Source organism: Pungitius pungitius, chromosome 8 (genome assembly GCF_949316345.1).
Source record: "Pungitius pungitius chromosome 8, fPunPun2.1, whole genome shotgun sequence".
NCBI classification, from domain to species: domain Eukaryota; kingdom Metazoa; phylum Chordata; class Actinopteri; order Perciformes; family Gasterosteidae; genus Pungitius; species Pungitius pungitius.
Window position 1 is genome coordinate 10,043,101 of NC_084907.1, and position 12,924 is coordinate 10,056,024.

The window sequence follows — 12,924 nt, forward strand, 5'->3', positions numbered from 1 at the left end:
GAACCATCTATTTGCCAGGAATCTCTCGCATCATTTCTCCGTGAGAGTCCATAAAAGCTTTTGTGTAATAGTACGTAAGGGAGTGAAGGGCACCCAGCTGTATCGCCTGCTGTGATTGATTCACCAATCTTTTCTGCCCCGAGCTCGGGGTCACGTGCGTCTCTTTGTCACGATTTCCCTGCAGAGGAGAGGGCAAAGAGAAGCACCAACAGCTGCAGAATGGGGCGTCTGGTTACGCTCAGAGGAGCCTCTCGCTATCAGCCCGGGGGAGGGACCAGAAGGGCTGAAGGGCGAGCGTGCAGACTTCCGATCCAACGCCACGCAGCTTTCTTGCACCACTCTCCAAATGAAGTCCTTTGCCATGAATGGAAACAGGAAGTGTTAGAGGATTGGTGCATACGCCAAGCTGAAACTGCACGTGGTTCTTCATCGAATTACTAAGCGGTAAACTTAGCGTATTCATCGTTCGCTTCACAAATATTAACATTAACATGACAATTTACCATATTTAGTTCCCTTGGGAAGTTCTTTTTAAACTAAATAGTTGCAAAAGAGCAAAGCTTGTGAACTGCCCTGATTTTACTGTATGTAGTGTTCTGCCATTGTGTCGTCTGTGGTGAAAAACAAGGAACATCTTCCACATTACGACTAACACAATTTCCTCCGTGGCTCTGGAGCGTAGCGAATGCTATTGATTAAATTACGGGAATGTAATAAGTTCTCATACACCATGTTTGGACTGGATAGGAAATAAGTGAGAGTAAATGCTAGCTAAACCTTCCACTTTCATACGAATACCTAGTGATTGTTTTAAGCAGCTGTCGAACTACCGGCCAAGGCGATCTAAGGTTGATTAGAAGTTTATCATGAGAAAAGTAAGATATTTGAAATAAACTGACGACCTGGTTCATAATTTAACTATTAATAAAATGCATTTAGTGTACACCAGAATACAGCCATGATTTTGGAACTATGTAATCAAAGTAATGAGAATATTGTAACACCACTGTAATTTTGAAACTATAATCAATAGAATACCAATGTACAGCTATGATTGTATTCAATGTAATCAACAGTAATGCATGCATGTAATAGTACAACTGATATAGACTGAGACATGGGAAATCCCAGCTACGTTGAACTCACCAGGAGACCACTTCCAGGGGGCGTGGACACTGACATTCACACCTTTACTGAATAAAGGTGTGAATGTCTATTCTGTATAAATACCTGTAGGCCCCCATTGTTGTGGAGTTGCTGGTAGACGCAGGAGACATAGGAGCACTATGGGGAAGTCAAAGGACTCTCCTGTGGACTGTTGTTGGTTGCAGAGACCAGCGGCTCCTCAGCTGAGATGTTCTTGTTAGCACAACACCTTTTCCTTTATTAAATACATTTGATTTTAACTTTCCAAGATGTCTTGGCCCGCCAGGTGTTTCATTTTTGAAACCACTACAGCGTGCGGATGTTAGCCCCAAGAATCACGAAACAAACACGTGCAAAAGTAATAATATTTAATTCAAATAAAACCATGCAACAGGTCACCATCACCCTGATTAGATTTATCCCGTCATAAAAAATAAACATCCAAAGCTCAGCGGGCGTTCACCGTGGGGGGAGAGGAGGCGGCTCTGTGGAGCGTTTCCCACGAAGCAAGAGCCAAACCCAGCAGACAGACAGACGCACGCCGCTCCTGCTGCTCGCCACGAGCCACAGTGCAGTGGTGATGAGGTGTCCTCTCCTCCCCCCACATCCCCTCCCACTGGTTGCTAACAATCAATCACCATTACAAAGGTTTAGAAACCATATGGCACACAGAAGACTTAGCGGCCTCAGCGCCCTGTTGCATACAGTGAATGTCTAGTAGCAGTTCATTTGTGTGTACTGGACAAGGGCCTGGGGGGAGGGGGGGGGGTACTTTCAGAGAACCTGATTAAAATAACTGCAAATGTTCTGAATATTTTATATTGTGGTTTACACAAGTTTTGCTGTAGATTCAAATCCCTCACCGCAACACCGAAAAGAGAAAATAAATGATGAATGAATAACTGGTACTCAATCAGGTCATTGGTTATTTGACAATCTGGATGTAGAACGCACACATGGATGCAAGACAAAACAACATTATTGAGATTGTGCGGTAATGTCTGGTCTGCACACCCTCTGTCAAATGGTAGACTTGAGGGGGGGTCAGTTGCTGTAGACCTGGCCTTCTGGTGGCTGGGATAGCCGGCTGTTCTCCTTCAACATCATGTGCTGTCTGAGCTCCTGCAGCACCATCCGGATGTTGTAGGAGTTTCTCCACCTGCAGAGTGCCGTCAGCGTCTTGATGTCCACCTGAAAAGAGGAGGAGATCCTATCAAGAAAAGGCCTCAAAGAGTGGGACATTTTGCCAAGCTGCAGCTGTGCCGCCACAAGACAGTCAACATTATTTTTAACGTTGACAATTCTCCCATAAAAAACACAGGGGCAGCAGGACAAGTCTAGAATCCAACAGGTAGCCTACCAGCAGGGCACGACTCGGAAAGGACACCAGTCAACACTTGAAATGGACGTTGATCAAAAAGCCCCAATCTGGATACTCACCACACCGTTTGAACTGTGTATGCCATTCATGTTGATCTTGTTGACAAAGCGGACATGAGGGGGATGCTCCGGGTATCTGGATCCACATTCTATTCTCAGACTGTAGATCCTGCCATCGTACACAGTCTGCGACCAGAGAGAGAGGGACAGGTTAGCTCACGGAATGAGGAAAATAGGGAGGTGTGAGCCGACAGGATGTCACAATCTGACCCTGTGGCAGCGATGGCAAGCATTAAGGGGAACTGTAGAGCAAAAGCCAATCTTGTGTAGCTGACATAGTTCTGCTGAAAATACGAGAAACAGCCACAAATGCTAAAGTCCTCTTCTTGAGGGAAAGATCCATTTTACGTCTATTCTGTTGATGTAGCACAGCATTGAAAAAGGATAAACGCTGCCACATTCAATACTAAAAAAAACACTAGTGCAAGCAGTCAGTTTTTTTTTCTAAACCACAAATAGAGCATCAACATAAGGTGCTAAAGGGTATGCAAGTGCCACCAAAGGAAGCACTATACCCCACAATGTTGGCGCTCAGGAAAACATGCAGTTTTCACCTTAGTGAATCTTGCACACAACATGCTCCCACACGGTTGAAAGCATCACGCAGGTTTACCCATCACAACAATAAAATGTCCACGCTGGAACTCAATACAGTTTCTTCATATTATTCTACGGATTTATGGTGAAAATAGTTTCCCCAAAGGTGCCAGTTTGCAAACTGCTAATTTGGTCCACAGCAAGAGTTATGTGGCTCCTAAAATACATGGGGGAAATTATGCATATGGTTTTATTTTCCCCAAAAATATTTTCCCAACGGAGATTTGGGGGGGGGCTCACCTTGGGTGGGCCAATGATCATGCCATTCCATTGAGTTAGCGTCATGTCGTCGTCACTCACGAGGCCCCAGCTCACGGTGCCGTCACCACCTCCCTTCTGACCTTCTTCCAGCTCCTCCAACAGCCGAAAGCTGCGGGGAACGACGACGCCTAGACACACATACACAAATTCAAGTCATATCAAAAAACTATTTAAATTGTTCTAATAGTCCTAAATAGAACAGTAATTCCTACAATAACATACGTTCAACCTGCTAACCTCCTTCTTGGGTGTGGTGATGGACAACTGTTTTGCTAATCTAATACAAGTATTAACCTTTGTATCAGGCCAAAAAGATGCAATCACACGGCCAATAGTGTGTGTCCGACTCCTTTTAACAACTCCTTCAGCTTTTCATACATACATCTGTGCTTTGCAGATATATCAGAATCAGTAACTACTTTAGACGCATGAAAAGCAGAAATTCAGCCCATGTCTTTAGACAGCACAGGACCATGCACATGATCAGTATGGTGCAATCCTCCTCCAGAGGTTGGGCCAGGAAAGAGACCCAACCCAACCTTTGCCTTCGGGCTGGGTCACAGACAAGGCTACTGAGGACTGAAGTCTGTGACGTCCTTTGTCCTGAAGTAGCCCTTTGACGATCACCTATAACGTCATTTTGATACGGAAACACAAATGATAACTTTCAAAATAAAAGTTGCCATTGTGTGAAACACTGAACAACAACATTATGGAAATTAAATTGTCTAAATTATATTTCTTAATTTTGCTCAAATGTCTGAATAAGTTATTGTCAGCCCCAGTGACAGGCGGTGGGAAAGGTTCACCCTGACTGTTACACATTTAATGACAAACACACACATTTAGTAAAACGTACTAGTGACAAATTGTCGTGAATATGTCGATAACAAACCAGTATATTAAGCCTTCATCCGTGGCATGGACATTCTCAGACAGACAGTATTTGAATGTTTTGGTGAAGTTATTAGCGTTGGGCTAACCAGTGGGAGAAACTAATGTCCCATTGGTCGCCATTTACCGGAGTTTCTTCCATTCGTGTTAATCATGCAGTATAGTGACGGGTCATGTGACATTAGTAGCAAACGTAAAACAGCCTTTACTTAAGAGGTTTTCTTTCGGATAGCTACGCACGTCTGGCTAGTACCACCCAAATAGCTAAGCAACCCCCCCCCCATCAAGCTAGTCAGGGGCGTCACCACCTTGCAAAAAGAAAACGTCACCAATAACCCCACACGGATGGGATTGGTGACGTGCTGGGAACACGAGTGTAGGCTTCTCTTTTGACCGACTAACTTCATAATTGTCAAAAATAGTTACCGAATAGATGTGCGTAGTGCAGCTCAAATACTGTGGGCCAGTTCGGCCAGCCAAAGAACCAGCTAGCTAGCTGTGTTAGTGACAGCATTTCCTCAAGCTAAAGGTAATATTTCAAACTGTTAAAAATCCTCCAGAGCTCGACTTTTGGATTTGCAAAGCTGTTGCGCAGCTAATGTGGTATGCTGAAAAGTTTATCTCTAAAGGAAAATGAATGAATATATTGTCGGAATAGTTGGTGAAGTCGGCTTACCTGGTGCGGCGGAGGCCGCCATCTTGATTACTGCTTCACGGAAGCGCTCACGTATGACGTCATTATCGGAAGTTTGTTGTGTTTTTACTTTAAATAGCTCGACTGGATTTATAGCAGTCATCTGTCATTTGATTATTACTGGTCTAAAAGAATATTTCACACATCTATGCTGACCCTTATCCACAATTTCATATATATTAAATATTTAAGTATATTTAATATTCACAATTTACTGAGGATATCAATACACATTATTGATATCTGGAATGTTTTTTGTATTACAAGTGTGGCTTGTAACAATGGGAGAGCAGACGTATGAAAGCGCAATTGTTCCTTTAATCTGAAAGCCCAATATACATGAATGGCAAAAGAAGCATCACTTTTCATTGAGCGATAGTTACTAAGGTCCAGCTTTGCCATCTACTGGACGCTGCGGGTAGTGTCTGATAAAAGGATAGATGTTATCTTTACGTGTCAAGTGGCCTTATGAATACCGATATGAATACGCTTGCTGGAAACTTGCATAATTCTTACTGAACACATATGGGGGGGGGGGGGGGGGGGGGAACTGAAGGCGTCCTTTTAAGCAGTTCTCATATGTATAACTATTTTATCATTTAGTTTTTTTTATAAATACACCACCATCTATTCTTACTTTTCTCAACAGCTTAAATTGTCACTGGACATCTGCGGTCTCCCTCTGTTGCTCAGCTCCAGGGTAGCTTGTTTTAGATAGAGCTTTTATTCAATCAGAGGGATTTCGTCGGCTGCATCCTTAAGGACGCATTTGTCAACCACATACGTCACTTCGGTTGCGACTCGGCGGTCGCGTTCTGTCGGCCCCTCAGAACGTCGAGGGACGAAGAAGTCCAGGCTCGAATTTTCAAAAACATGATCTCCTATTCCTAACCACTATTTCTTAGTCCCTCCATGTACTGTTTCTTAAGAACATCAATATTAAAACACACATTTATAACAAATACACAACAACCAGCTTGGGTTTAGGGATTGTTACTGCAGGATTGTTGTGTCAGTTTGGCTGATTCATCTAATAAAATGTAATATGTAGATGAACGTTTCTGAGCCGTTAACTCTGAGACAATGGAACTGGAAGTCCAAAAATGAAGAACTCAATTGTGCACCAGTATGATGTAAACTTGAAAAAGAGCAAGACCACTGAGTACACTTATGGTATGGTATGGCAAAATAAAAGGGTACCGACCTGACCCGTACAGTACTGTACCGCTCAGTGGAAACGCGCCACTAGGGTTTCACTAGGACCCATTATAATAGCATTCATAACTGGTCTCGATAACGTGCACTTAAGTTCATCGGGGTACTCTCTCTTTAGATGACCCAGTCCTGCACATAATCCACCACAACAGATCGGTGCGTAACATTTGCGCAAGCACAAATTTGATTTGTGTCCGACTTTATTCCGACTTCCGACGTCACAAACACGTGGTCAACGAGTTTGTGACTCAAACTTCACAGTTTATTAAATGCCCGACCGGAGAAGAGAACACGCTGGATCACTGCTACACTACAGTAAGTAGGCCTTATTACGCCGTCCCTCGTGCTGCGCTGGGACACTCCGACCATGTCATGGTCCACCTGATTCCTGCATACAGGCAGAAACTAAAGCTCTGCAAACCTGTGGTTCCAAAAAGTGGACCAGCGAGGCGCTAGAGGATGTTTTCAGGACTGCTACTGACAACCTGGATGACTTCACAGAGGCCGTGACTTCGTACATTGGCATCTGTGAGGACAGCTGTGTACCATCATGCACCAGGGTGAGTTATAACAACGACAAACTCTGGTTTACAGCGGAACTCAGAAAGCTACGACTGCAGAAGGATCAGTCATTTAGGAGTGGGGACAAAGACTTGTACACAGAGTCAAAATACAGGTTTAGCAACGCGGTGAGAGGAGCTAAATGACTGTACTCTGAGAAACTTCAACAACAGCAAGGGACTCTGCTTTGGTTTGAAGAGGCTTTAAACACCTCACAAACTATAAGGCAAAAAAAACCCATTCCATGAATGACCTCCGCCTGGCAGACGAGCTGAATGAGTTCTACTGCAGAATCGAAAGACAATGTTCTGACTCCATCCCACACAGCTCCACCACCCCTCCCTCCCCCGACCCAGTGATCCACCTGCAAATGGATCACTGACTTCCTGTCCGACAAGGGAAACATGTCTCTGCCTCTCGGACCATCAGCACCGGCTCCCCCCAGGGCTGCGTTCTTTCCCCTCAGCTCTTCTCCCTGTGCACCAACAGCTGCACCTCCAGTCACCAGTGTGTCAAGCTCCTGAAGATTGCAGATGACACCACCCTCATTGGACTGACTGGGGATGAGTCCGCCTACAGGTGGGAGTCTGACCACCTGGTGACGTGGTGCAGCCAGAACAACCTGGAGCTCAAAAGACTGTGGAGATGGTTGTGGACTTCAAGAAGTACGCAGCCCCACCTTGCCGCCGTCACCACTGTGAATTCCTTCCGTTTCCTGGCCTCCATCATCACCCAGGACCTCAACATCAGCTCCATCACCAAAAAGGTTCAGCAGAGGATGTTCTTCCTGAGGCAGCTGAAGATATTCAACCTGCCAAAGACGATGATGGTGCACTTGTACTCATCAAGTCCATCCTCTGCTCCTCCATCACGGTGTGGTACGCTGCAGCCACAGCCAAGGACAAGGGCAGGCTGCAGCATGTCATCCGCTCTGCGGGTGATTGGCTGCAATCTGCCGTCTCTTCAAGACTTGTTTGCTTCCAGGACTCTGAAGCGGGCCAAAAAGATTGATGCTCTCACCCCAAACACAAACTGTTTGTGTCCCTTCCATCCGGCAGGAGGCTGAGGTCCATAATAAATGAAAACATTACGTCGCAACTGATCCGACGATTCCTAAAAAAACCTTGAAAATCCGTGATTTTAAAGCCTTGTCCAGCTGTTTACTGACATTTAAGATAAGATTAGATAGAAGGCAGTTTTACTGTTCTACAAATTAGACAAGTTCACTGGCAATTTCATTATTAAAATGAAAGGTAGGTCGTTGAGCTACACGACAGTCGGGTGAGGTATTTTGTGGTATATTATTAGTGTCATGATGCTTATGCTTCAACAAAAAAAGTGTTTTCTGGTCTTTTTTCGACGATTTCCACCGAGCTAAAAACTAAAATAACAACTAACGGTTGCACTGCTGCAGTTCCCCGTCCTGCTGCTTTTAGAGTCCATCTTTTCTCGGCATTATGCGGAAAATTTTGTAAATTAGATACATCAATGTTGTGCATAATAATCAAGAGTGACTACTCTCCATAAAGGACAACACACACACTACTATTATACCGCAACAGACCTCACCAGACTGTCATGTAGCTCAACTTAAGACCTACCTTTCATTTCAATAATGAAATTGCCAGTGAACTTGTCTTATTTATAGAACAGTAAAACTGCCTTCCTCCATCTGTATCTCTCTCTCTTCATTTAACATGACCCTATTGTGGGACTAATAAAAGAACATCTAATCTTATCTAAACACTGAATTACTGGCAATTGCCACTCACTTGCCATTGCTGGCCAGTGCCACAAGGAGGATCTCGCTGTTTCTTCACACGGGACTATTTTCTCTAGCCTACGGAAACGAATGTGATGCACAACGTAAGCTATTAACTTCCTATTTATAGTAAAAAACACCCTTGAACTGTAACATTATAGATAATAAAGTACAGCCTTTCGTACCTAGTTGCTTGAGTACATTATGGCCTTTTTTGCCCGTTTCTGGCTGTTTTATTCAATTTATTTATTCAATTTAAGTTAGTTTATTAACTAAAATAAATATGTACGTTGAAAATATCATAAATATAAATAAATATTTTTATTTCATTAATCATTTTGACGACGGGTGCACTTTTGTTTTGGTTTGAGCACCTGCCCCCCAAAATGTCTGTGCTCGTGCCTGCCATTAGTTATGTGTCAAAGACCATGAGACTGGCGATTCTGTCCCTGTTTGGCTATGTGAGAATGAACATAGTGGAAGGGGGAAGGTCTGCTTCACTCCAACCCACACCTCCCCCAGCCTGACACCCTCCTCTCCTCCCTCCTCGCCCCTCTGCCATCCCAGCCTCCACAGCTCCTCCCTCCTCTTTACAGACTTCTCAGAGTGGATGAACTTGGGGGGATGAATGGCTCAGTGTTTTTCACGGGGACAGGCAGGCCCATTCACACTCAGCTTTTCCACTTTTTTAACTCAACTCTTTGTCAGCGTGCTGGGAAACATATTCACAAACTGCCAGTCACCCGGACTGAGGGGGCCCTATAGAATCCTGCCTGTGATGTCATCATAATAATTCCAAATAAATGTTATACAGTATTTTGTAGTTAGATGAGGCCATAGAAATGCTCCCAATCTTGTATATGAAATGAATATATTTCAGTGGCGCTTCGTGCATGCAATAGTCTCCAACATGTTGTATTAATAGCATATGTCTGTGTTTTTTGTGGGCTGCTCACTTACTTGACACATATCAGCCAACACTTTCCTCTTTGATAACCCTCGTAGGTAAAGCTGGCTTATTTTCCTGAATCCTGATAGCACCTGCTGCTAACTATCATTTTATGAGTTTGATTTTGATTATAATTACTGATATTAATATTTACTGACAAGAATATATGAATACATATCATAACATTGATATTACTGCATTGTAAAAGCAGCAGATAACACTCCAGTGTTGTTGTCTTGCCTTTGAACTGTTTGTGTGTGGGGGGAGGAGTGTGTGTGTGTGTGTGTGTGTGTGTGGGCCGGGGGCAAAGTGCGTAGCTTATCTAGCCCCATTCCTCAGTACAGGATAATCATGGCAGTGGGGATGAAAGGCTTCTTTTCACAAGAGGGGACAAAGATACAGAGACAAGTGTGTGGGGCAGGTTTTATTATCTTGGGTGGTCTTTATTGATATGCATCGGGAGTCTCAGATCGGGACATGTCCACTGTAAATGGAGGAGTGGATGAGGACTGGGCCCTGGACAACATTATGGAGCACGGAGAATATTTGCAGCTTCAGTTCCAATCATACCACGTTATTATTGCAGAAGAATAGAAACTGTTTTTTAGCAAGTAAAAACATGGATTTTTTAATCTCTTTCATTCATGTAATAATAGCTGTGTATAGGAACTCAAAAGTTATGGTATTTAAAGTGGGGCCATGAATCCCCCACAGGTTCTGGAGGGAGACATTAATGTTAATACATCAATGTATTTACATCCTAGATTTTCCCCGGTCATCAACATCAAATCTCTTATTTAGAATCCAACTGTAAGCCTGTGCTTCAGCTCTTAGAGGGGACACTGCGGGGTCAACCAGCTGGGAGGGATGCTCGTCCCCGCTTGGCCAGCAGGAGTCTGTAGCACCCAGCTTTCAGCCGAGCAGCAAATGCTGCCTTCACGTGCTGCGGAAAAGTTGGAAGCACACACTGACCACACCACGGTGGACGACTACACATGACAGGATAAATGCTACAGATTATCGGACCAGAAAATATTAGATATGATGTCTGTAAGTGATGCGAAGGTGAAGACGCTGACGAGCGTTCACTTTTACAAACAATGTCTCTCGTCTTTCTGAGAGTCGGTACATTTTAAAAACGGGATTTTCCCCTCCAAACTTGTGCAAAGTTTTTAAACTTGTTTTACTCGGTGGCTGTTTTTTTCTCTGACTATTCTATGTCAGAAAGTAAAGTCTTCGTCGTAATCTTAAATATGTAAAGTTGATTCAATGCGTACCACCTCAAGTCAGACTGTTTCTTCTCATTGAACACAGCGCTTTACTCTTTAGCTTTGGGACATAACATCCGAGGAGCACTTGAAGGCAGCACGTTAAACCCCTCTTTCGCCAAACCTCCTGGAGAGCCGTGCACTGTACCAAACCTTGCCTAACCCTCCACTCAGGGCTCCATGTGGGGGAGGAACATGCCGAGGGACACCAGGCAGAGGACAGACACACAACACAGCGGTACTTTCTACTGCATGGATTAAGTGTGCTGTTTGCTTTCCTCTCCCCGAGGCGCTCAGTGTGTAAACTAGTGAAAGTTTGATGCCCTGTGGGACTGAGCCACAATGGAATTTGGGATACTCTGAATGAACGCTGCCAAGACGTGTCTGCGCGGCTGAGACGACGAGGAGGACCAAGCGGGGAAGAGGAGTCCACGGGGCCAGGTGAGTGGAGAGTGGACTGGTAGGCGGAACTTACCGCGTTTTTTTTTCGCTCTGTGGAAATCACAAATATGTCCCAACTCGTTTCCCTCTAAATTACGAAGCATGTGTCGCGCGGGCACGAGTATCAATGACGCCGCTGCGCCACTCGGGACAACTTCCCCCAGTTACCGCGTGCATGCGTGAACTTTATCTTCTGTCATGTTTAGTTCATGTCCTTTAGCTAAAGCCAAGAGTTAGCTGACTTACCCAGTACACTTGTTCACCGCCAGCCAGCGCTCACCAGGGCGGCCGCCATTTAACGGTATATGTAAAACCAAGTGGCCCAGCATGGGGTCCTTCACGGAGACATGGGGTCCTTCACGGAAACGTGGGGTCTTGCATGGAGACATGGTGTACACCAGAGACACGGTGTCCTACATGGAGACATGATGTTCTTCATGGAGACATGGTGTACATCAGAGACACTGTGTCCTACATTGAGACATGGTGTCCTACATGGAGACATGGTGTACATCATAGACACGGTGTCCTTCACGGAGACATGGTATACATCTCGGAGTAATGGTGTACATCACAGAAACATGGTGTCCTTCATGGAGACATGGTGTTCTTCATGGAGACATGGTGTCCTTCGTGGAAACATGGTGTTTTTAATGGAGACATGGTGTACATCACAGAGACTTGGTGTCCTTCGTGGAGACATGATGTACATCACAGAGACATGGTGTACATCACAGAGACATGGTGTACATCACAGAAACCTGGTGTCCTTCACAGAGACATGGTGTCCTTCGTGGAGACATGGTGTCCTTCACAGAGACATGGTGTCCTTCGTGGAGACATGGTGTCCTTCACAGAGACATGGTGTCCTTCGTGGAGACATGGTGTCCTTCGTGGAGACATGGTGTCCTTCACAGAGACATGGTGTCCTTCGTGGAGACATGGTGTCCTTCATGGAAACATGGTGTTTTTAATGGAGACATGGTGTCCTTCATGCAGACATGGTGTACATCACAGATACATGGTGTCCTTCATGCAGACATGGTGTACATCACAGATACATGGTGTCCTTCATGCAGACATGGTGTACATCACAGAGACCTGGTGTCCTTCACAGAGACATGGTGTCCTTCGTGGAGACATGGTGTCCTTCATGGAAACACTGTGTTTTTAATGGAGACATGGTGTCCTTCATGCAGACATGGTGTACATCACAGATACATGGTGTCCTTAATGCAGACATGGTTTACATCACAGAGACATGGTGTACATCACAGAGACATGGTGTCCTTCGTGGAGACATGGTGTCCTTCATGGAGACATGGTGTCCTTCATGCAGACATGGTGTACATCACAGATACATGGTGTCCTTCATGCAGACATGGTGTACATCACAGAGACATGGTGTCCTTCGTGGAGACATGATGTACATCACAGAGACATGGCGTACATCACAGAGACATGGTGTCCTTCGTGGAGACATGATGTACATCACAGAGACATGGTGTCCTTCGTGGAGACATGATGTACATCACAGAGACATGGTGTCCTTCACAGAGACATGATGGGGCTCTGTAGGGGAAGGAGCAGTGTGTGGTTAACAGCTCAGCCATTATTTAAAGTATACAACTAAAAGTGATATATGCTAGTATTATTTCATGTCATGTGTGTGATGAATCCTTAAGCGGCTGCTTAG

General features: G+C 44.7%; 2 protein-coding genes across 6 annotated transcripts in view; one reads left to right on the plus strand and one right to left on the minus strand.

The window, feature by feature from the left end:
- Positions 1-1,497: 1,497 nt before the first annotated feature.
- Positions 1,498-5,113, minus strand: ube2v1 (ubiquitin-conjugating enzyme E2 variant 1). Of its 2 annotated transcripts, none has more exons than XM_037448227.2 (4): positions 5,015-5,113; positions 3,424-3,572; positions 2,587-2,712; positions 1,498-2,337 (listed from the first exon to the last, which is right to left on the minus strand). In XM_037448227.2, the coding sequence occupies exons 1-4, from the start codon at positions 5,034-5,036 to the stop codon at positions 2,191-2,193; spliced, it is 444 nt and encodes a 147-aa protein (XP_037304124.1). In that variant the 5' UTR covers positions 5,037-5,113; the 3' UTR covers positions 1,498-2,190. The 2 variants fall into 2 exon arrangements, with proteins under 2 accessions (XP_037304124.1, XP_062420069.1); XM_062564085.1 differs by lacking the exon at positions 5,015-5,113 and adding an exon at positions 4,765-4,867.
- Positions 5,114-10,458: 5,345 nt separating this feature from the next.
- plxnb1b (plexin b1b) overlaps positions 10,459-12,924 on the plus strand; it is a 66,557-nt gene continuing 64,091 nt past the window's right edge. For all 4 annotated transcript variants that reach the window (XM_037489811.2, XM_037489812.2, XM_037489810.2 and 1 more), the window contains exon 1: positions 10,459-11,228. The gene's annotated coding sequence lies outside the window, so the exon portion shown is untranslated. The remainder of the gene's footprint in view (positions 11,229-12,924) is intronic.